The sequence below is a fragment of the Schistocerca cancellata genome, chromosome 10 (assembly GCF_023864275.1).
Source record: "Schistocerca cancellata isolate TAMUIC-IGC-003103 chromosome 10, iqSchCanc2.1, whole genome shotgun sequence".
NCBI classification, from domain to species: domain Eukaryota; kingdom Metazoa; phylum Arthropoda; class Insecta; order Orthoptera; family Acrididae; genus Schistocerca; species Schistocerca cancellata.
Window position 1 is genome coordinate 51000375 of NC_064635.1, and position 25705 is coordinate 51026079.

At 44.5% G+C, this 25705-nt stretch overlaps 1 protein-coding gene across 1 annotated transcript in view; it reads right to left on the bottom strand.

The window, feature by feature from the left end:
• Positions 1–25489, bottom strand: part of LOC126106413 (uncharacterized) — a 94109-nt gene extending 68620 nt beyond the window's left edge. The window contains exons 1-2 of the mRNA XM_049912689.1: positions 25309–25489; positions 5248–5485 (exon numbers count right to left, since the gene is read on the bottom strand). Of these exons, the coding sequence (XP_049768646.1) occupies positions 5248–5485; positions 25309–25462 (392 nt within the window). The 5' untranslated portion in view covers positions 25463–25489. The remainder of the gene's footprint in view (positions 1–5247; positions 5486–25308) is intronic.
• Positions 25490–25705: the final 216 nt, after the last annotated feature.

The following is a 25705-nucleotide window of genomic DNA, read 5'->3' on the forward strand; positions in this document are numbered from 1 at the left end:
TTTTAGGCATTCACAAATGTTCTATATGTGCCCCTTTAGTGATTCGGCAGACATCAAGCCGATAATCAAGTTCCTCCCACACCCGGCGCAGCAAGTCCCCATCAATGAGTTCGAAAGCGTCGTTGATGCGAGCTCGCAGTTCTGGCACGTTTCTTGGTAGAGGAGGTTTAAACACTGAATCTGTCACATAACCCCACAGAAAGAAATCGCATGGGGTTAAGTCGGGAGAGCGTGGAGGCCATGACATGAATTGCTGATCATGATCTCCACCACGACCGATCCATCGGTTTTCCAATCTCCTGTTTAAGAAATGCCGAACATCATGATGGAAGTGCGGTGGAGCACCATCCTGTTGAAAGCTGAAGTCGGCGCTGTCGGTCTCCAGTTGTGGCATGAGCCAATTTTCCGCGGGCTACGCGTGAAACTTGCCCGCACGCGTTCAACCGTTTCTTCGCTCACTGCAGTCCGGCCCGTTGATTTCCCCTTACAGAGGCTTCCAGAAGCTTTAAACTGCGCATACCATCGCCGAATGGAGTTTGCAGTTGGTGGATCATTGTTGAACTTCGTCCTGAAGTGTCGTTGCACTGTTATGACTGACTGATGTGAGTGCATTTCAAGCACGACATACGCTTTCTCGGCTCCTGTCGCTATTTTGTCTGACTGCGCTCTCGAGCGCTCTGACGGCTGAAACCTCAAGTGCGGCTTCAGCCGGACAAAAAGTTATGAGTTTTTCTACGTATCTGTAGTGTGTCGTGACCATATGTCAATGAATGGAGCTACAGTGAATTTATGAAATCGCTTCAATCATTTGTAATAGCCCAGTATTTTGGACAGGTCAGGAAAACTGCTGGTGAATCTTGTGGATGCCTTGGGCAGATGGAGGGAATATTATGAAGAGTTGCTCAATGTAGGTGAAAATGCGATCAGTAATGTTTCAGATTTCGAGGTAGAATGGGATAGGAATGATGATGGAAATAGGATCACATTTGAGGAAGTGGAAAAAATGGTCAATAGATTGCAGTGCAATGAAGCGGCTGGGGTGGATGAAATTAAGTCGGAACTCATCAAATACAGTGGAACGTCAGGTCTTAAATGGCTACACAGGATAATTGAAATGGCCTGGGAGTTGGGACAGGTTCCATCAGACTGGACAAAAGCAGTAATCACCCCAATCTTTAAACATGGAAACAGAAAAGATTGTAACAACTACAGAGGTATCTCTTTAATCAGCGTTGTGGGTAAAATCTTCTCAGGTATTGTTGAAAGGAAAGTGCGAGTATTACTTGAGGACCAATTGGATGAAAATCGGTGTGGGTTTAGGCCTCTTAGAGGTTGTCAGGACCACATCTTTAGCTTACGGCAAACAATGGAGAAGTGTTATGAGTGGAACAGAGAATTGTATCTATGCTTTATAGATCTAGAAAAGGCATTTGACTGGGTTCCTAGGAGGAAGTTATTGTCTGTTCTACAAGATTATGGAATAGGAGGCAAACTTTTGCAAGCAATTAAAGGTCTTTACATGGATAGTCAGGCAGCAGTTAGAGTTGACGGTAAATTGAGTTCATGGTTCAGAGTAGTTTCAGGGGTAAGACAAGGCTGCAACCTGTCTCCACTGTTGTTCATATTATTTATGGATCATATGTTGAAAACAATAGACTGGCTGGGCGCGATTAAGATATGTGAACACAAAATAAGCAGTCTTGCATATGCAGATGACTTAGTTGTGATGGCAGATTCGATTGAAAGTTTGCAAAGTAATATTTCAGAGCTAGATCAGAAATGTAAGGACTATGGTATGAAGATTAGCATCTCCAAAACGAAAGTAATGTCAGTGAGAAAGAGATATAAACGGATTGAGTGCCAAATAGGAGGAACAAAGTTAAAACAGGTGGACGGTTTCAAGTACTTAGGATGCATATTCTCACAGGATGGCAACATAGTGAAAGAACTGGAAGCGAGGTGTAGCAAAGCTAATGTAGTGAGCGCTCAGCTACGATCTACTCTCTTCTGCAAGAAGGAAGTCAGTACCAAGACTAAGTTATCTGTGCACCGTTCAATCTTTCGACCAACTTTGTTGTATGGGAGCGAAAGCTGGGTGGATTCAGGTTACCTTATCAACAAGGTTGAGGTTACGGATATGAAAGTAGCTTGGATGATTGCAGGTACTAGTAGATGGGAACAATGGCAGGAGGGTGTCCATAATGAGGAAATCAAAGAAAAACTGAGAATGAACTCTATAGATGTAGCAATCAGGGCGAACAGGCTTAGATGGTGGGGTCATGTTACACGCATGGGAGAAGCAAGGTTACCCAAGAGACTCATGGATTCAGCAGTAGAGGGTAGGAGGAGTCGGGGCAGACAGAGGAGAAGGTACCTGGATTCGGTTAACAATGGTTTTGAAGTAATAGGTTTAACATCAGAAGAGGCACCAATGTTAGCACTGAATAGGGTATCATGGATGAACTGTATAAGGGGGGCTATGCTCCAGACTGAACGCTGAAAGGCATAATCAGTCTTAAATGATGATGATGATGATGATGAGAGCGGATAGTTCTCCAGAACGTGCCACACGGTCACTTTCGTTACAACCCCTTTCGTTTGAATGTGGTTTTGCCTTGAGTATTCACGACGTGGTAGACCAAACTCTACAACCTTATGCGTCTGTTTTTGAGTTAGATAGGCATCCGGGGTGGCTCTTAATCCCATCGTTCTTCCCGTTTCTCTGTGGTATCCGGATCTTCTATTGCCTGAACTTCAAGCCAAAGTGGCCCTCAATGACTTCAGGCGCAAAGTTACTGCAGCCTGTGAAACGCTGTTTAGAACTGAGTTCTTATGGAAATTTCCACTTCTTCGCTTTTGGTTCTGAGATTAGTGGGAAGAACATTGGTTAGAACAGGCCAACACTGAGTGGGAGTTTATCTGGCAGTGACACTCATACACCTCACGACCTAATTCTGTCTGACAACCTCGGAATCTCCTTGGGCCACTTAAAGATTCTCTACAAGAAATACACTTTGAAGATGAAGGGAGTGTCAGTCATGCAGTGAAAACATGGTTTCTGCTACAGGGCAAGAGCTTTTACCAGCAGGTAATACTTGCTCTTCCACAACATTGGCGTACGGCCATAGAACGAGATGGAGACATGGACAAGACATGTTGATGTACACTCCTGGAACTTGAAATAAGAACACCGTGAATTCATTGTCCCAGGAAGGGGAAACTTTATTGACACATTCCTGGGGTCAGATACATCACATGATCACACTGACAGAACCACAGGCACATAGACACAGGCAACAGCGCATGCACAATGTCGGCACTAGTACAGAGTATATCCACCTTTCGCAGCAATGCAGGCTGCTATTCTCCCATGGAGACGATCGTAGAGATGCTGGATGTAGTCCTGTGGAACGGCTTCCCATGCCATTTCCACCTGGCGCCTCAGTTGGACCAGCGTTCGTGCTGGACGTGCAGACCGCGTGAGACGACGCTTCATCCAGTCCCAAACATGCTCAATGGGGGACAGATCCGGAGATCTTGCTGGCCAGGGTAGTTGACTTACACCTTCTAGAGCACGTTGGGTGGCACGGGATACATGCGGACGTGCACTGTCCTGTTGGAACAGCAAGTTCCCTTGCCGGTCTAGGAATGGTAGAACGATGGGTTCGATGACGGTTTGGATGTACCGTGCACTATTCAGTGTCCCCTCGACGATCACCAGTGGTGTACGGCCAGTGTAGGACATCGCTCCCCACACCATGATGCCGGGTGTTGGCCCTGTGTGCCTCGGTCGTATGCAGTCCTGATTGTGGCGCTCACCTGCACGGCGCCAAACACGCATACGACCATCATTGGCACCAAGGCAGAAGCGACTCTCATCGCTGAAGACGACGCGTCTCCATTCGTCCCTCCATTCACGCCTGTCGCGACACCACTGGAGGCGGGCTGCACGATGTTGGGGCGTGAGCGGAAGACGGCCTAACGGGGTGCGGGACCGTAGCCCAGCTTCATGGAAACGGTTGCGAATGGTCCTCGCCGATACCCCAGGAGCAACAGTGTCCCTAATTTGCTGGGAAGTGGCGGTGCGGTCCCCTACGGCACTGCGTAGGATCCTACGGTCTTGGCGTGCATCCGTGCGTCGCTGCGGTCCGGTCCCAGGTCGACGGGCACGTGCACCTTCCGCCGACCACTGGCGACAACATCGATGTACTGTGGAGACCTCACGCCCCACGTGTTGAGCAATTCGGCGGTACGTCCACCCGGCCTCCCGCATGCCCACTATACGCCCTCGCTCAAAGTCCGTCAACTGCACATACGGTTCACGTCCACGCTGTCGCGGCATGCTACCAGTGTTAAAGACTGCGATGGAGCTCCGTATGCCACGGCAAACTGGCTGACACTGACGGCGGCGGTGCACAAATGCTGCGCAGCTAGCGCCATTCGACGGCCAACACCGCGGTTCCTGGTGTGTCCGCTGTGCCGTGCGTGTGATCATTGCTTGTACAGCCCTCTCGCAGTGTCCGGAGCAAGTATGGTGGGTCTGACACACCGGTGTCAATGTGTTCTTTTTTCCATTTCCAGGAGTGTATATTGTCACCAAATTCTGACTTAACGATAAGTAGGTTCTGAGAAAAAAATGTGAGGTGTTACTTACTGAACGACCCTCGTAAAAGAGACTAAAATGTAAATGTCGTGTGGCTAGGGCCTCCCGTCGGGTAGACCGTTCGCCAGGTGTAAGTCTTTCGATTTGACGCCACTCGGGCTACTTGCGCGTCAATGGGGATGAATTGATGATGATTAGGACAACACAACACCCAGTCCGTGAGCGGAGAAAATCTCCGACCCAGCCGAGAATCGAATCCGGGCCCTTAGGATTGACATTCTGTCGCGCTGACCACAGAGTTACCGGGGGCGGACGTTAAAGAGACTAGATCACAAAGACATTTATTACGAGGTGACGGGTATCGAGCATCACATGATCATCTTCAGGCCTACGACAGCATATTGATTGACAATGGCTGTACATGGAGCAGGAACAGCTGAACCAAAGAGAAGTTCATTATCGTCATTCAGCGGTTCCTGATCAATATACAGCCATTGCCCGTCAATATGAAGGTCTGAAGATGATCATGCGATGATCGAAACGGGTTACCTTGTAACAATCGTGCCTTTGCTATGTACACTGTTTTGTAATTAATTTCGATTAGATATAAGATAGGCGGTTGGTGCCTTCCATGGCGTACGTACCCCAGCACAGAGCAGGAATCAATACAGTCGTCAGCGATGAAGCACCGGAGGTCTCTGGTGAACTGTGACTCTGCCGTGTCGTTGGTAAGTCCCCGGATGACCGCCAGGGCGTCTTCGCACTCCCCGTACCCGAGCCTTCGCGGCCCCAACGTCCAGCTCGGTAACACACGCAGCAAAGCTTGCACCGCGATGGTGGGCCTCTGGAGGGTCTCGCACTTTAGAGAAACGTCAAACAGTTCTGCAAAAGGTTCATTCAGTCATATTGAGGTTTTATACACTGTTCAGACAAGCTTTAACTAAGAAATTCCGTCTACATCGACACAGCTAGCCACTGAAGGTGAAACACCGTGATAGTGGCAACCAACAAACGTCAACATGGAATGAAGTTTTCTGCATGATTCGACATGCAAATTGTAATATTACAGTGTAAGGGAAATCTGGAAAATAGTCGAAATCCTATACCTCTGATAGGAAAGAAAGGGAGGGCAAGGCCGGCCGGCCGGGGTGGCCGAGCGGTTCTAGGCGCTACAGTCTAGAACCGCGCGACCGCTACGGTCGCAGGTTCGAATCCTGCCTCGGGCATGTAAGTGTGTTATGTCCTTAGGTTAGTTAGGTGTAAGTAGTTCTAAGTTCTAGGGGACTGATGACCTTAGAAGTTAAGTCCCATAGTGCTCAGAGCCATTTGAACCATTATTTGAAGGCAAGGGCGTGACCCAACTGAAAACAAATTACATGTCGTGTTCCACAAGATTCCATATTATGTCTCTTTGGTTCTTTCATCTATAACATTACCAGATACCAAATTTATTTTGTTTGCATCTGTGATCAACAATACAGTAAATAGCAAATGAATTATAGTTGGTGAGTGAAGGAATTAGCCACAAAGACTTTTTAAATGTTTTATTTTAGTGCCATAACCATTTCCGGGACACCATGCCCGACTTCAAAGGCTAATATTTTCGTTACATAGATGGCTTGGTCAACAGCATGTCATCTATTTCAAAAAACATCTATGTGCCTAAAATATGCATCTGACGTTGGGCAGGGTAGCTCGAAAATGGTTATGCCACTAAAATAAAACATTTAAAAAGTATTTGTGGCTGGTTGCGTCATTAGGAAACCATCATTAAGGACAGCGGAGTTCACAAGATCTAATATTGATAAAATACACTACTGGACATTAAAATTGCTACACCAAGAAGAAATGCAGATGACAAACGGGTATTCATTGGACAAATATATTATACTACAACTGACATGTGATTACATTTTCACCTAATTTGGGTGCATAGATCCTGAGAAATCAGTACCCACAACAACCACCTCTGCGCGTAATAACGGCCTTGATACGCCTGAGCATTGAGTCAAACAGAGCTAGGCTGGCTCGTACAAATACAGCTGCCCATTCAGCTTCAACACGATACCACAGTTCATCAAGAGTAGTGACTGGTGTATAGTGACGAGCCATTTGCTCGGCCACCATTGACCAGACGTTTTCAATTGGTGAGAGATTTGGAGAATGTGCTAGCCAGGGAAGCAGTCGAACAATTTCTGTATCCAGAAAGGCCCGTGCGGGACCTGCAACATGCGGTCGTGCATTATCCTGCTGAAATGTACGGTTTCGCAGGGATCAAATGAAAGGTAGAGCCACGGGTCGTAACACATCTGAAATGTAACGTCCACTGTTCAAAGTGCCGTCAATGCGAACAAGAGGACCGAGACGTGTAACCAATGGCACCCCATACCATCACGCCGGGTGATACGCCAGTATGGCGATGACGAATACACGCTTCCAATGTGCTTTCACCGCGATGTCGCCAAACACGGATGCGACCATCATGACGCTGTAAACAGAACCTGGATTCATCCGAAAAAATGACGTTTTGCCATTCGTGCACGCAGGTTCGTCGTTGAGTACACTATCGCAGGCACTCCTGTCTGTGATGCAGCGTCAAGGGTAACCGCAGCCATGGTCTCCGAGCTGATACTCCCTGCTGCTGCAAACGTCGTCGAACTGTTCGTGCAGATGGTTGTTGTCTTGCAAACGTCCGCATCAGTTGACCCAGGGATCGAGACGTGGCTGCACGATCCGTTACAGCCATGCGGATAAGATGCTTGTCATCTCGACTGCCAGTGGTACGAGGCCGTTGGAATCCAGCACGGCGTTCCGTATTACCCTCCTGAACACACTGATTCCACATTCTGCTAACAGTCATTGGATCTCGACCAACGCGAGCAGCAATGTCGTGATACGATAAACCGCAATCGCGATAGGCTACAATCCGACCTTTATCAAAGTCGGAAACGTGCTGGTACGCATTTCTCCTCCTTACATGAGGCATCACAACGACGATTCACCAGGCAACGCCGGTCAACTGCTGTTTGTGTATGAGAAATCGGTAGGAAACTTTCTTCATGTCAGCACGTTGTAGGTGTCGCCACCGGCGCCAACCTTGCTCTGAAAAGCTAATCATTTGCATATCACAGCATCTTCTTCCTGTCGGTTTAATTTCGCGTCTGTAGCATGTCATCCTCGTGGTGTAGCAATTTTAATGCCCAGTAGTGCAGTATCACAGATCAATTATCCCCATAGAACGATCGCTTCATGAAATTCTTACAAACATTCGTAAATGTTTAGTAGCCAAGTCTGTCACTAAACTTTGAAAAGATACGCTATATGCAGTTCTGAACTTTTAAGAGATTTCCTGCCATTAGTGCACAAAATATGACGACAAGTATCCAGAAGAAGCTGAGGGTGTTCAATTATTGGCATTACAGCTTGACGATAAATTCAGTTTGGAGGAGCAAATCGCAGAACTGCATAAGTTCCTTCACAATACTTTATTTGCAATGCGAATGTTGTCAGAGATATGCGATATAAAAATACAGAAAAGCTATTATAACTTTTTTTAAAAACAGTCTTCATCGCAGCCGATGTTAACTCCTGACCGGCTTCGGCCTTTTAATTACGAGTCATCTTCAGATTTTGCTTCATTTGGATGACGTGAAAGGTGCCTGTCCCGCTGGGGAGGCTTCTGTCACTGTAACTCAGTCAGAATAGTTGATTCACATTAATTATTTCCTCACCATGTCTTACATGGCGCAGTATCCCTGGACGTGCAGTACTGAAGATGTGTCTTTTAACATAAAACTGAGGATGAAATCTTTTGTGGTAGACTAGTCGATGATACTTTAATGAACCTTGTTTACAATTTCTACTGTTTGTGCAGGTGTTCTTGAATTGATTACATTACTAGTGTTATCTGCCAAAAGAACTAATTCTGTTTGTTGTATATAGATGGAAGCTTGATTGCATGTATGAGGAACAGCAGTGGACCTAAGACTGAAGCTTGAGGGACCTCATTCGTCAGAATCATATTCCTGATTTTTATTGCTAGAATTACTAAGTACAACTTTCTGCATTCTTAAGGTTAGATATGACAAAGTCCATTGGTTCGCTTTACCATCAATAACATAAAACTTTAATTTATCTGGGAGAATACCGTGATTCACACAGTCAAAAGTCTTAGATCGGTCACAGAAAATACCAGTCGGTGCTACTGTATTGTTTAATGCTCGTAGAATCTGGTGAGTGAACATGCAAATAGCATTCTCAGTAGAGCAACCCTTCTGAAACCCAATCTGCGATTTGCTAAGGATACTATTGTTTCTAATATGACAAACCCCTCCTTGCTCTAACGTAATATAGTCTGGCTGACTAGAAGCTAGCTTTCTTGTCTTTTGACGCTGGTGAGATGCTCCTTTCCTGTCTTGTTGGGATTTTGCGTATTTTTTGTTGTTGTAGTTCGCGGTTTTCGATGTGTATGTGTGGGTTAAATTACTCTGTTATGTTTTTTATTTACGACGACAGATGGTTTCGACTTACTACAACATTTTGTTCGTTTTCGCTGGTATGTATCCTAGTCTTTACTTTGCACGAGATTCTTGCGCATAACACTACTGTCCTCTCTCGTTAGATGTGTTCCTTAGCGCAAGCTTCACCTGCTTGATACTAGGACACAAGCAAATTGGTTTAATATTTTCTGTTGTGGCGTAACAAGACAGCCACGCCACTCGGAAGTAGCCGAAAGGCACGCGTTAAGCTCACGCAGTTGGGCGTAAGGTCTGAAACAGGATACGTAATGAATGCTATAAAGAAAAGTACGTAGCTGCTGGAATACTTAACTTTAGTCCATCATTTGTATACAGCGTTCTTGATGATACAAGTGAGACTCTCTATAGAAATGGTTAATGGCGCCTTGCTAGGTCGTAGCCATGGACTTAGCTGAAGGCTATTCTAACTATCTCTCGGCAACTGAGAGAAAGGCTTCGTCAGTGTAGTCGCTAGCAAAGTCGTCGTACAACTGTGACGAGTCCTAGTACGTCTCTCTAGACCTGCCGTGTGGTGGCGCTCGGTCTGCAATTACTGACAGTGGCGACACGCGGGTCCGACATGTACTAATGGACCGCGGCCGATTTAAAGCTACCACCTAGCAAGTTTGGTGTCTGGCGGTGACACCACATTCCTACCCCGCAAATCGGCGAACGGTCGTGTTATATAGCTTTCGCCCGCCGTGGGGAGGGCCCCATGTTGACGTATGCGATGAGATGGGGAGCCTAACAACAGGCGAGGCTGTGCCACCCGCACCCGGCCATTCGGGTGTGCATCCGCCCCTGCATTGTTTCAGACATGACGCCAGACGGCGTGTGTAAACGCGTGCCTTTCGGTTACCCGTCACTGTGGACTGGCTGTCTTGTCAGTCCACAACATTTTCTGTTGCATGTAAGTGTTTTAAATGGTTCTGATATGTTTGATTTATTAAGACAGAGAGTTTGAATTAACACAACCTTTAAAATTTTGATGCGCCTTAGTATGTATACCTGGGTTTAATGCGCGCGAGTGCCTCGCTCATACCACAAGTGCCCTCAGTCGGTGGAACTGTCTGCCCTAGAGCTTCCACTCCCTCTTTACGGTAGTTCACAGGCTAAGTACTGTTAATATGGCGTGTTCGCATCGACCTTCTCTTCATAATTATGCTGTACACATGGTGGTAATATTTTAATTTTAACTACTGACGACGCCTTTGGCACGATTGTTTTATATACGAGGGCTATCCACAAAGTACATTACATTTTGGAATTAAAAATAAATAAAGTATTGGAAATTTTTTTTTATTATGTACAGATGAAAGCCACACTTAAATACTACTTTCCTACATAGTTGCCATTTAAATTAAGGCACTTATCGTAGCGATGGACGAGCTTGGAAATTCCTTCGTCGTAAAATTCGGCCGCCTGCGCCTTCAAACACGTGGTTACCTCTTCTTGAAGCTGTGCGTCGTCAACAAAATGCTGCATAGCCAACCACTTCTTCATTGCTGGGAACAAGTGGAAGTCGCTCGGTGCCAGGTCGGGATTGAACGGCGGATGAGGAAACAACTCCCACTTAAAAGATTCGAGAACTTCACGAGTGGCATTTGCCGTGTGGGCCCGGGTGTTGTCGTGAATCAGCAAGATCTTTGAGCCCAACTTTCCCCTGCGCTTGTTTTGTATTGCTCTTCTGAGGTTGTGCAGAGTTTGGCAATACCTTTGAGAGTTTATTGTAGTGCCTCTTTCCAGGAAATCCACAAAAATCACACCTTATCTGTCCCAAAAAAGGTACCACGTGGTTGAAGGCGCAGACGGCCGAATTTTACGACGAAGGAATTTCCAGGCTCGTTTATCGCTACGATAAATGCCTTAATTTAAATGGCAACTATGTAGAAAAGTAGTATTTAAGTGTGGCTTTCATCTGTACATAATAAAAAAAAATTCCAATACTTTATTTATTTTTAATTCCAAAACGTAATGTACTTTGTGGATAACCCTCGTATCTCCACTGAAAGATACGATTTTAGTAAGTGACTAAAAGTTTTTTTGCTTGTAATACTTTGGTAATTTTCACGGTTACTTAAAGCTATAAGTGTTTGTTTTTTTGTTCTATCTCACTTATGGTGCTAAGTTTCTTGTTTAGGTGTATTTTTGTTTCTGATGAAGGTATATTTAGATATACCGAAACCGTGGTCAAGGATTTCAATAAATCTTTATCCTGTACTGTTTGGCTGTTATCATTTACCGTGAGAATACTAAAGTTTCTTCTCAGATTCGCCTAAGGTGCACGGGATGCATGACTTCTAAACTTACTCCTTTGTCGTACCGTCGAGGAAAGATGCATGGGACACCGTAGTATACACACGGCTCTTACTGCCCAATAAATCGGCAATGACAGAGCACTGCACCCATACTCGACACTCTGTACGGTTTAAATGTGTCGAAATTCTGGAGTCTCTTTGAGACTCGGTGATGTAAGAAACAGTTTGGCGAAGAATTTAATTTAAAAAATAGCTGTTCGAACGTTGAGAAATCACGGAATACTAATGTTTCTTCAGTAAACCCGCGAAGACCTCGTTACAGTGTAGCTAGTAATGTTTCATCAACATCCCATCGTCGATCGACTGGGTATACGTGGTGTCCCATTTGTCTTGACCAGCCTAAATAACTGTTTGTCCAGATGCAAATTACAAAATGTTTCAAGCAAATGTTCTTTAGGCGTCAGAGGGACATCAATCAGCATGTTGTAGCTTTGTTTTTTTACAAAGATATGAACAGCGGTATGACTTTCTTAAATGGCACCCATTAGTTTTGATTCGGTAATTCATTTCCTCTCCTAAAGACCTATTCGAAAATGTTTGACAGTTTACCATTCACTGAAACACAACGTTATTAATTACACAACACAACACTGACGTTGACGCTCCCAGCGCTTAGTGCAGGTACTCGGGGTAATGGAACACATCCACGTGCTGACGTTGACAGAGGACAAACGTAAACATAAGTAGAATGCACACCCTTCATTCTGTCAACCATCGTCAGTTGAAGAGTTGTGTGAGCAGAATGTATACCAACGAAGAGAAGGTAGAAACACTAACCATGTATGGGGAATGTAAGTTAGCAGAACAGTAATTGCAATACTGTTTTCTTATGTACGGGTACATTTAGTACAGTAGTTTAGTCCTTTTAAGGGGCTCCGGAAAGGCTCAAAATCATGAAAAGTTCAATTTTTACTTTTTTGCGTTTTCTGAATCTGCAGACTATTACCTTTTAATAGATATATAATTTATTCAATTCCGAAGACTACAACTATTTTTAAATTTTTTTTAAAATGTGTTCTACATGGGCGTGACCCACTGTGGCGCTGTTAAACTGCTGTCAAATGGTGTTATTATTAACGTCCGTGTTCATCAGGTACATTTTAGTGATGTGAGATAAAGTATGTGTTGTGGCTAACCTATTTTCAGAGACTTAGCAGCACCTGAACTGTTGAAAAAGTGTATTCACGGAAAAACTCAAAACCCCAATGAAAGTGTAAATAGTGTTATATGGTCGAGAATCCCCAAGACTGTATTTGTTGGAATAGAAACACTTCACTTTGGTGTGTATGATGCTGTTGCGACTTTCAATGATGGCAACATTGTAAGGTGTAAGGTATTTAGAAATATGGGAATGAAGATAGGTTCTAACATGGTACGAGCGATGCTTGCTTTAGACAAGGAACGCCTTCGGGCTGCAGACAGGGCTGTAAAGAGTCTAGAAATACAAGCAAGAGTAAACAGGAGGAGGAACAAGAGGAAGCCGGAGGAGGAGTTTGCAGAGGATGAAGATAATCCATCCTATGGACCTGGAATGCACTAAAAAGTTAATCCAATCTTTGTCGCTCGATTCCCAAAACTTTTATTTTCTCATACTAATTACATGTTTTCTAAGGATCTTCCAAACATATTTGTTTCAAACTTTCAGTAAATGTTACACAGTACCTTCTGCATAATTTAACACAGCCTTTTTCCAAAACACTGTATATTTTTGAATATATAAGTAAAAAATTGCAATAAAATGTTGTGAATTTTCATTACAATTGAAAAAAAAATCATCTTTAATAACTGAACTAAAATTTTGTAAATTCCCTGTGTTAAGTTGTAGCCCATATTCCAATAAATAATCTGTAAAAAGTCCAACTTCCTACCTCAAATACTTTGTGAGGAAAGATGTAATTTATAAGCGTTATTTTAACATTGCAAGTATAGGGCGTTCCGGAGCCCCTTAAACACTGTTGTGTAGAGTAGGCATACAGTAACGGCTGTCTTTCCTACAAACCGAGCGAGGTGGCGCAGTGGTTCGACACTGGACTCGCATTCGGGAGGACGACGCTTCAATCCCGCGTCCGGCCATCCTGATTTAGGTTTTCCGTGATTTCCCTAAATCACTCCAGGCAAATGCCGGGATGGTTCCTCTGAAAGGGCACGGCCGACTTCCTTCCCCATCCTTCCCTAATCCGACGAGACCGATGACCTCGCTGTCTGGTCTCCTTCCCCAAACAACCCAACCCAAACTCCTACAAACTGCATCCACATAACGTTTCTTTTATTGCTGTTGTTGAAGGCAGGCGAAATGCTACGCAGGCAGCGGAACTGTACAGAGAGCAATATCCTGACAAGAACTCAGCTTTCCGGCGGATGTTTTCTCGTCTTGTTGCGACGCTTCAGGAAACGGGAAGTTTCGACCCAACACAACGCAATCGTCGTAGCGCTCGCACAGACAAAGCTGCCGAAGTTACTGTTCTCGTTTCCGCTGCTAAGAATCCACATGTGAGCACACGACAGCTTGAACACGAGACTGGCATTCCTAAAACCAGTGTACAGCGTGTTCTTACACGTCACCGGTTCCATCCTTACCATGTACACCCACACAAGAATTCCATGGGGTTGATTTCCAGATCGTGTACAGTTCTGTCACTGGGCACAGCAGCAAATCCTCGCCAACTCGAACTTCTTGTCCAATGTTCTATTTACCGATGAATATTTCTTCTCAAACAAAGGACAGGTAAAAACAAGGACGATGCATTATTGGTCCTGCGACAACCCACGATTGCTTAGACAGGTGTAACATCAGCGTCAATGGAGAGTTAACGTCTGATGTGGGATGCTTAGTACTACATTTATTGGCCCTTACTTCATCAATGGTAGTCCAAATGGCACAGCGTATGCCAACTTCCTCTGGATGAAGTGCCGCTAAGAACCAGAATGCTTATGTGGCATCATCACGATGGACGTCCAGCTCATAATGCCTGGCGTACACGCCGTGTTCTGAACCGAAGGTATCCTGCCAGATAGATTGGTCGAGAAGGAACAGTTACTTGGCCTGCTGGGTTTCCTGATTTAAGACCTCTGCACTTTTTTCTTTGGGGACGCATTAAAGACTCTGTCTATCGCGATATTCCAACAACTCCAGAGGACATGCAGGAACGTATTGTGCTTGCTTGTAATTCTCTTCAGAATGAAACACAGAAAGCAGTAAATAATTCTTTCATTCAACGAGTGCACCAGTGGTTGTGGTGGTTAGTGTTTAACGTCCCGTCGACAACGAGGTCATTAGAGACGGAGCGCAAGCTCGGGTTAGCGAAGGATTGGGAAGGAAATCGGCCGTGCCCTTTCAAAGGAACCATCCCGGCGTTTGCCTGAAACGATTTAGGGAAATCACGGAAAACCTAAATCAGGATGGACGGAGACGGGATTGAACCGTCGTCCTCCCGAATGCGAGTCCAGTGTGCTAACCACTGCGCCACCTCGCTCGGTAAAGGTGCACCAGTGTATCGGTGTCCAGGGTCACCACTTTGAGCACCTTTGAATGTTCTACTCCTGGGCAACGGTACAGAAGACTAAAAGTAAATTTTTTGTTATGTTTTTACTTGGTTTTCATTTGTTTTCTGACAACTGCAGCAAGTGGACGAGTTTGTAACCCCGGGCTCAAAGTCAGTGTTGTGTTATGTAATTAATAACGTTGTGTTTCAGAGAATGGTAGACTAATACATTTTTGAATAGGTCTTTAGTAGAGGAAATGAATTACCGAATAAAAAATACAGGGTGCCATTTAAAAAAGTCATACCGCTGTTCATATCTTTGTAAAAAAACAAAGCTACAACGAAGGCAATCATGCTGACTGATGTCCCCCTGACGGATTAAGAACATTTGCTTGAAACATTTTGTAATCTGCATCCGGACAAACAGTTATTTAGGGTGGTCAAGATAAAAGGGACACCCTACATACAGCTTCAGTTTATGCCTCCTGTAACAAATTTGTTTGCGTGACCATCCTCCACAGCAAGCATAGAAATAAAATCGCCTTTTCCTGCTGCCACTTAATCTATTTTCCCAGACCCGTTTCGCCTTTCTCTTGTTCTAAGGCATCATCAGTCGGATCTATAACGATACAGTTTTGTTATTTTTAGATTATCAAACAGTTCACGTTGCGATTTTTTATGTAAAAAAAGTAGTTACTTACGATTTGCTGATCTGCGCTTCCTCTCATCTGGTCTGGAGGTTGCACTACCACTTTATTACCGTCATATAAGCAGAACTTTTAGTTCTGACATTTTTCACACCGTTCACCATGTTTCTCCTTTTTTTATTTGGTGTGCTATTGTTCTTTTGCCACTCGATACAACTATTTCTTTGGACACTGCTTTTAACTACGTAAATGTTGCAACTCCATTACGTGTTGCAATATTTACGTTGTTCTCACATTGCTTTTCACGCAAATTTGACCTTGGGGAGTGGTGCTAGGTCAGGCGCGTAGGGTGTGTGGTCTAACACTGGGATGCTGTACTTCGTTAAAAATCTCGTAACAGACAACGTGGTGTGAGCCGGTACGTTGTCTTCATGCAAAACCATGACTTGTTCTTCCACAATTCGGGTCGTTTTTTTTCCTTTTTTCTGATGGAGCTGAGCAACCACCTTAAGATATAAATGTTTATTAAGAGTTTGATCTTCAAGAACTCATAGAAGATACAAAATTTCTTAACTATGAAAATGAAAAACAATCGTCACGGCTTTGAATCTTGATTTGCTCTTTCGAGCTCTTTTCGCTCTCGGTGAAGTTCGTTGCTTCCAGTGCATGTGCTGGCGCTTAGTTTGTGGGATCAAATGTGAAAAACCGAGATGGTCACATTTTATCACTCTTTCCAATAAATTAGGATTATTTTCATTACATTAAAAATGTCAATACAAACATTGTCACGGGCTTCTTTTTGTTGCATCGCGCTTTTGTCGTGTTAAATTAGTTTTGTAAAATTTGCATTATGAATCCTTTGCAATTCCTACATTTTCAACTATCGATAGAATCAGATTATGTACTTCATTGATATTTCCAACCTTTCTTTACGATGAAGGGCGACCCGGGCGTGAGTCATCTTCAACGCCTTCTAGGCCATCTTGAAAACACTTCAACGGCTCCAAAACTCACGTACATGACACTGCTTTTAGTAGCAGACTTCAGTCGAGGTTTTCGCAAGTTCTATGTGGAACCTTACGACAATTCGCTGCCTTATTATTTCACTTAACATTTTTCCGCCAAAACAAGATAACAGTGCTTACAAAAACAAAGGCCACCGTCACCGTGATTTGTCCACTGACAACAGAGGTGCTGCGTTCAATTAAGAAGGCTTCACGCTCGTAGAGCATAAATATTTGTGGGGCGATCGTTCGGATGAGCAGAACTCAACATCTCTGCAGCTCAAGTCACGTGGTATTGGGACTTCTCATTTTAGCCCGCATGGCGATTTCAGTGTTATTACTTCGCTAGTGCAGATGGCTCACCTACCGTGGAACTTTGTACACTCCTGGAAATGGAAAAAAGAACACATTGACACCGGTGTGTCTGTCCCACCATACTTGCTCCGGACACTGCGAGAGGGCTGTACAAGCAATGATCACACGCACGGCACAGCGGACACACCAGGAACCGCGGTGTTGGCCGTCGAATGGCGCTAGCTGCGCAGCATTTGTGCACCGCCGCCGTCAGTGTCAGCCAGTTTGCCGTGGCATACGGAGCTCCATCGCAGTCTTTAACACTGGTAGCATTCCGCGACAGCGTGGACGTGAACCGTATGTGCAGTTGACGGACTTTGAGCGAGGGCGTATAGTGGGCATGCGGGAGGCCGGGTGGACGTACCGCCGAATTGCTCAACACGTGGGGCGTGAGGTCTCCACAGTACATCGATGTTGTCGCCAGTGGTCGGCGGAAGGTGCACGTGCCCGTCGACCTGGGACCGGACCGCAGCGACGCACGGATGCACGCCAAGACCGTAGGATCCTACGCAGTGCCGTAGGGGACCGCACCGCCACTTCCCAGCAAATTAGGGACACTGTTGCTCCTAGGGTATCGGCGAGGACCATTCGCAACCGTCTCCATGAAGCTGGGCTACGGTCCCGCACACCGTTAGGCCGTCTTCCGCTCACGCCCCAACATCGTGCAGCCCGCCTCCAGTGGTGTCGCGACAGGCGTGAATGGAGGGACGAATGGAGACGTGTCGTCTTCAGCGATGAGAGTCGCTTCTGCCTTGGTGCCAATGATGGTCGTATGCGTGTTTGGCGCCGTGCAGGTGAGCGCCACAATCAGGACTGCATACGACCGAGGCACACGGGGCCAACACCCGGCATCATGGTGTGGGGGGCGATCTCCTACACTGGCCATACACCACTGGTGATCGTCGAGGGGACACTGAATAGCGCACGGTACATCCAAACCGTCATCGAACCCATCGTTCTACCATTCCTAGACCGGCAAGGGAACTTGCTGTTCCAACAGGACAATGCACGTCCGCATGTATCCCGTGCCACCCAACGTGCTCTAGAAGGTGTAAGTCAACTACCCTGGCCAGCAAGATCTCCGGATCTGTCCCCCATTGAGCATGTTTGGGACTGGATGAAGCGTCGTCTCACGCGGTCTGCACGTCCAGCACGAACGCTGGTCCAACTGAGGCGCCAGGTGGAAATGGCATGGCAAGCCGTTCCACAGGACTACATCCAGCATCTCTACGATCGTCTCCATGGGAGAATAGCAGCCTGCATTGCTGCGAAAGGTGGATATACACTGTACTAGTGCCGACATTGTGCATGCTCTGTTGCCTGTGTCTATGTGCCTGTGGTTCTGTCAGTGTGATCATGTGATGTATCTGACCCCAGGAATGTGTCAATAAAGTTTCCCCTTCCTGGGACAATGAATTCACGGTGTTCTTATTTCTATTTCCAGGAGTGTATTTGCGTTTCACAGCCATTTTAACAATTTGGTGCCAGGAACTGAACTTGGCTTAAAGATGTGAAGAGCAATGGTATTGTACTTCTTCACCACAATATCATAGCTCAGATTCACTATATTTATGTTTTTTCAGTAATGGAAAAAAGTAACACACAACAATATTTTTTTTACTTTTACTACTGCACTTATTCATATTCTCGAATCTCTGCTCTAATTGATTAGGTTGTAACGACACTGTGATGATGATGATTATTATGAGGTCCCATACTCCGTGACAGAGCCTATGTACACGGCCATAAAGTTTTATGAAAAAGCAATACGTTTGGATCCATGAAATTGTTACAGTACATACAATAACCGATTTTCACCACATGCTTGTCAATTATTATTTTTAATTTTTCTATATTAACCAAAAAAATGGTTCAAATGGCTCTGAGCACTATGGGACTTAACATCTGAGGTCATCAGTCTGAGGTCATCACTCCTCTAGAACTTAGAACTACTTAAACCTAACATCACACACACCCATGTCCGAGGCAGGATTCGAACCTGCGACCGTAGAGGTCGCGCGGTTCCAGACTGAACCGCCTAGAACCGCTCGGCCACACCGACAGGCCTATATTTACCATGCTACGTTCTATAGAGATGTAAAATTTCTGCAACTCTTTTTCGCCATTTCATCAGTAAAGTGAAACCATACACTACGCTGAAAAAAATAAAAAATACAAGATCAGTGCTCCAATTTTGGAGCAATAAAAGAAGTGACCGCCAACAATATTGTTTTAGGTGCATATTGCTGACTCTGTTTTATTTAATTAAATTATAATGACACTGTATATGGAGCTCTCTCATTAAGAAATGTTTTGTTACGCACAAGAGTTTGAGAACCTACATAAATTGGAGGGAATTAATCAGACTGCCATTTATAAATTTTATCTGCGTATGAACACGGCGCCAAAATGTATACACTGCCTGGCAATTTACCAAACACAGTTGCAAATTTATCTAGCACCTGTCTCGTAGACAAATGGCCATAAGGTCGCAGAAATCATCTGTACACTACAAGACTTTATAGTCCTTGCCTCGATATTTTTCAACATGTAAAGTGACTCATCTCAATATGACATTTACAATTATACATTTGTTGTACATACCTATGAGAAGTAGCTGTTCGTCCTTTCACGCACTTCTCTTTATATCCATAGCAAAAACAAGACTGCACCATAGCTGGTACTAAAACTCAGACGTGCAGAAACGTGTCAGTCAAGGCAATGTTTAAGTTTCGCTATCACACCGCAAACTGAAGACAAGCAACGTTGACCCAGAATCACGTGAGTAGCCCGGTTTGATGTTGAGAACATACGCAGTAGGCTATGTTCACTCCATAGATCTACATCTACATCTACGTGATTACTCTGCTATTCACAATAAAGTGCCTGGCAGAGGGTTCAATGAACCACCTTCAAGCTGTCTCTCTACCGTTCCACTCTCGAACGGCACGCGGCAAAAACGAGCAGTTAAATTTTTCTGTGCGAGCCCTGGTTTCTCTTATTTTATCGTGATGATCATTTCTCCCTGTGTGGGTGGGTGTTTCACAGTTTATGTTACACACTTCTCGATGTTGCAGCGGGGACTCAGTAGATGAAGTTTTATGTCGGAACCCATGATGAAGAAGGATGAATGTATCAATTTGAGGTAAGAATACCTCTACAGGAAACGGACGACTGAGAAGTTACAAGCGAAAACCGTTCTGATTCCTCTAACAGTGGAATACATGTACCGGTATTGTTCTTGCTAAGGCAACTTTCAGCGGTGGTGGTAAGGATCAAAAAAGCAAAAATATCCAGTAAACATGGGTTCTAAAATGCATACCTTAAGGCCTATGAACACTTGTTCAATAGAGGAGAACTGATTCACAGCAGCGAAGGTGAACAAGTGCTACTGGCTCCTCAGGGGTGCATTTTACAAATTGTTTTGGGCAGTGGCCAATAATGATTTGATAAAATTTTTCATAATTACAATAACAAAGATATCAAATGCACACACTTATTGATACAATATTGGTCAAAAGCTAAAATTTTCTCACAGTCCATAAAGACAGTCCTGATCGTTCATCACAGTAAAATAGCAGTGTTTTTCTCAAAGTCTGGCACCCCTGGTGGCCCACCAATACCGTAATCCCTGCCAGGACTACAGTGGGTTTACTCTGTCATGACCTACCTACCAATATTCTTCAAAACTTCGAATGACTCTGCTGTGGGTTTGCTCTGTTGTGGCCCATTACCTGTCTGCATGTCGAAAATCAGCACTGTCTTTCCGTTAGAAGGACAACACTACTTCTTCAAGACTGCATGCAAATCCACTACTTCCGTGTGCATTTTCTTTTACTGCTCAGACTTTGAGAAAAACACTGCTATTTTACTGTGATGAACGATCAGGACTGTCTTTATGGACTGTGAGAAAATTTTAGCTTTTGACCAACATTGTATCAATAAGTGGTGCATTTGATACCTTTGTTATTGTAATTATGAAAAATTTTATCAAATCATTATTGGCCACTGCCCAAAACAATTTGTAAAATTTTTTGTGGGGAGCATGGGGGTTATGTAAGTAGGCTGTTTAGGTTTTCTTATTGGTAACGCCACGTAGCGCTCTGTATGAAAAATCACTGGCTGTGCTGTGTGCAGTCTGTGGCTAGTTTGCATTGTTGTCTGCCATTGTAGTGTTGGGCAGATGGATGGGAACAGCGCGTAGCGTTGCGCAGTTGGAGGTGAGCCGCCAGCAGTGGTGGATGTGGGGAGAGAGATGGCGGAGTTTTGAAATTTGTAAGACTGGATGTCATGAACTGCTATATACATTATGACTTTTGAACACTATTGAGGTAAATACATTGTTTGTTCTCTATCAAAATCTTTCATTTGCTAACTATGCCTATCAGTAGTTAGTGCCTTCAGTAGTTTGAATCTTTTATTTAGCTGGCAGTAGTGGCGCTCGCTGTATTGCAGTAGTTCGAGTAACGAAGATTTTTGGTGAGGTAAGTGATTTGTGAAAGGTATAGGTTAATGTTAGTCAGGGCCATTCTTTTGTAGGGATTTTTGAAAGTCAGATTGCGTTGCGCTAAAAACATTGTGTGTCAGTTTAAGCACAGTCATGTATAATTGTTCTAAGGGGACGTTTCACATTTTAAAGGCCATTTTTTCTTCTTTTGGTCCATACTACCGCCCTGAAAGTTGCTTGCCCTACATTCTTAGCAAGAACAGTGCCGATCATGTATTCCACTGTCAGAGCTATCAGAACGGTTTTCGATTGTAACTTTCGACTCGTTCGTTTCCGAGCCAAGGACCCTTGACTCAAATTGATACATTTATCCGTCTCCGTCATCCTTGAATGTTTGTAAATCGTCGCGGATCCAGCTATATTTACACTGAATTACAGGCGCAGCGACTGTAGCTTTGACGTTCTGTATCGTCATCGAGTAGAACAGAAGTGATATCTGGTGTTCCGCAAGGTAGTGTCATAGGCCCTCTGCTGTTCCTGATTTATATGATCTAGGTGATAATCTGAGCAGCACTCTTAGATTGTTTGCAGATGACGCTGTAATTTACAGCCCAGTAAAATCATCAGACGATCAATTCCAAGTACAAAATGATCTGGAGAGAATTTCTGTATGGTGCGAAAAGTGGCAACTAGCACTAAACAAAGAAAAGTGCGAGGTCATCCACATGGGTACTACAGGAAATCCGATAAATTTTGGGTATACGATAAATCGCACAAATCTAAGGGCTGCCAATTCGACTATTTACCAAGGAATTACAATTACGAGCAACTTAAATTGGAAAGACCACGTAGGTAACATTGTGGGGAAGGCGAAACAAAGACTGCGTTTTGTTTGCAGAACACTTAGAAGATGCGACAAACCCACTAAAGAGACAGCCTACATTACACTTGTCCGTCCTCTGCTGGAATATTGCTGCGCGGTATGGGATCCTTACCAGGTAGGATTGACGGAGGACATCGAAAAAGTGCAAAGAAGGGCAGCTCGTTTCGTGTTATCGTGCATTAGGGGTGAGAGTGTCACTGATATGATACGCGAGTTGGGGTGGCAGTCACTGAAACAAAGGCGGTTTTCTTTGCGGCGAGATCTATTTACGAAATTTCAGTCAACAGCTTTCTCTACCGAATGTGAAAATATTTTGTTCCCCACCTACGTAGGGGGAAATGATCATCATAATAAAATAAGAGAAATCAGAGCTCGAACGGAAAGATTTAGGTGTTCCTTTTTCCTACGCGCCATTCGAGAGTGAAATGGTAGAGAAGTAGTATGAAAATGGTTCGATGAACCCTCTGCCAGGCACTTCAATGTGAATCGCAGAGTAGACATGTAGATGTAGATGAAGATTTTGGCCACTCTAGAAGCCAAAAAAACACTCAGCCATGTATTTGCTCTCCAAGACAGGATGGAAGCAAGGAAGGAGGTCGGCAGTAAGTTTCCCGTGGTGGAAATGAAAACAGAAAACTTTATTTCAGTTACAGACATGGTAGCCATAGCAACGGATAAAATTGCTAAAGAAGCAGAAGGAAGCAAAATACAACGGAGGAACAGAGGTAGATTGGAAACAGCGAAGAAAATCCTCTAAAATGCAGTACAATTGTTTACTAAACCGTGATCTGATTTTAGGAGGCCCAATACTGGTCCCCCATCAATACGTCTTCTGCAGGCTTTCTCTCAAGATGAGTTTGAAATAAAAGTTTAGGGACGGAAAAATCTTCATGAGACGTAGAACTATATCCCTCCAATTTATAACGTGCTCCACAACAGTACATCCCACTCCCACACAGCAGTTACCATGGGTGCAAGAACCGTGAGTGGAGAGAGAAAAGGACATGGTCAAAGACGGAGACGACGAAGACTGAAAAATGCCCAACACAGTGGCACAGCGTCACCAATATTGCCTGGAAGGACATTCGTCAAGAGATACCACAGAAGGAAATGACTGTGATTCTACAGACTCTGTGAGCGGATTATACTAAATGACAATGAATAATGTCTTGTATGTGTCTGAACCACATCAGTACAGTTTGTTTTTGGTATTTCAATTTTATCTGCTCTTTATCTACTGTTTTTCAGCTTTTTATACTGATTTCGCATTAATTACTCACATTTCCCTGTTCTATAATGAATATATTATGCTATGTGTATCACATCTCTTGTAGCAAAAAATCTTCTATATATAGCACAGTAAATAAAGCGTTTTTGTATTTGTACCTTCCTCCCCCCCCCCCCCCCCTGTGAACCATGGACCTTGCCGTTGGTGGGGAGGCTTGCTTGCTTCAGCGATGCATATAGCCGTACCGTAGGTGCAACCACAACGGAGGGGTATCTGTTGAGAGGCCAGACAAACGTGTGGTTCCTGAAGAGGGGCAGCAGCCTTTTCAGTAGTGGCAGGGGCAACAGTCTGGATGATTGACTGTAACACTAACCAAAACTGCCTTGCTGTGCTGGTACTGCGATCGGCTGAAAGCAAGGGTAAACTACGGCCGTAATTTTTACAGAGGTCATGCAGCTTTACTGTATGGCTTACGCGTTTCTTAAGAAGAGAAATTTGTTAACATCGTGTATAGTCAGGAAGTCGTTTCTGAAGGTATTTGTATGGAGTGTAGCCATGTACGGAGGTGAAACATGGACGATAAATAGTTTTGGACGAGATGAGAATAGAAGCTTTCGAAATGTGGTGCCTCTGCCAGGCACTTAAGTGCGAATTGCAGAGTAACCATGTAGATGTAGATGTAGGTGTTGCAAGTAGGCTGTTTAGATTTTTATATTGGTAATGCCACGTAGCGCTCTGTATGAAAATCACTGGCTGTGCTGTGTGCAGTCTGTGGCTAGTTTGCATTGTTGTCTGCCATTGTAGAGGGGCAGCTGGATGTTAACAGCGCGTAGCGTTGGGCAGTTAGAGGTGAGCCGCCAGCAGTGGTGGATGTGTGGAAGGAAATGGCGGAGTTTTGAAATTACATATATTTTGACTTTTGATGATATTAAGGTAAATACATTGTTTGTTCTCTATTAAAATCTTTCATTTGCTAACTATGCCTATCAGTATGGCCATATAAAACGTCCCCTTTGAACAATTATACAAGACTGTGCTTAACCTGACAGACTGTGCTTAACCTGACAGACTGTGCTTAACCTGACACCCAATATTTTTAGCGCAACGCAATCTGACTTTCAAAAATCCCTACAAAAGAATGGCCCTGACTAACATTAACCTATACCTTTCACAAATCACTTACCTCACAAAAATCTTCGTTCCTCGAACTACTGCAATACAGCGAGCGCCACTACTGCCAGCTAAATAAAAGATTCAAACTACGGAAGGCACTAACTACTGATAGGCATAGTTAGCAAATGAAAGATTTTAATAGAGAACAAACACTGTATTTACCTTAATATCATCAAAAGTCATAATATATGTAATTTCAAAACTCCGCCATTTCCTTCCACACATCCACCACTGCTGGCGGCTCACCTCTAACTGCGCAACGCTACGCGCTGTTAACATCCAGCTGCCCCTCTACAATTGCAGACAACAATGCAAACTAGCCACAGACTGCACACAGCACAGCCAGTGATTTTCATACAGAGCGCTACGTGGCATTACCAATATAAAAATCTAAGCAGCCTACTTACAGTGTAGATGGATGAGACCTGCTGACAATGGTTCGCGTGTAAAAATTAATCTACTACGTCCCCTCTACAATCTAGTAGTGTGTTGCATGAATTGTGAAACATCCTCTACGTACTCTATGTTCACGCTCCACAGCTATCAGTCGTTCACACCACCTGTCCCATTATTTTATAGCTACCTCTCAGTTGTTCAGAACGGCAATGTGGATAACGCAGTGTGAACGCGTACTGGACGAATGAGTACTCACTGAACTCTCGACAGTAGGCTCCGAATATTAGTTGTCCGCCGTAGCCGTAGTCACTGTAGCGGCGCTGAACGTGGGTACAGACGCAGTCGAGTACTGCGGTGCCATTTGCAGCCAGTATGGCCAGCAGCGACGTAGCTACGCCGCCTGGATGCATCGTAAGCCTTCGAGAGCGAGGTAGAAACACGCACTGTGGGCGTCGCTGGGAGCGCGGGTCCGATATAAGGAGGCGCGTAGCGGATGTCTTTTCCGCAGGATGAGTGAATCACAGGAAGTATGATGTCTCCATTCCGGAGCCTCTTTCCTGTCAGAGAGACCAGTTGGCAACTCAGAGACGTAACAGGAAAATACTCTTTCGTTTTGTGCGTTTGTCTGCCGCACATTTTCAAGACTACAGCGA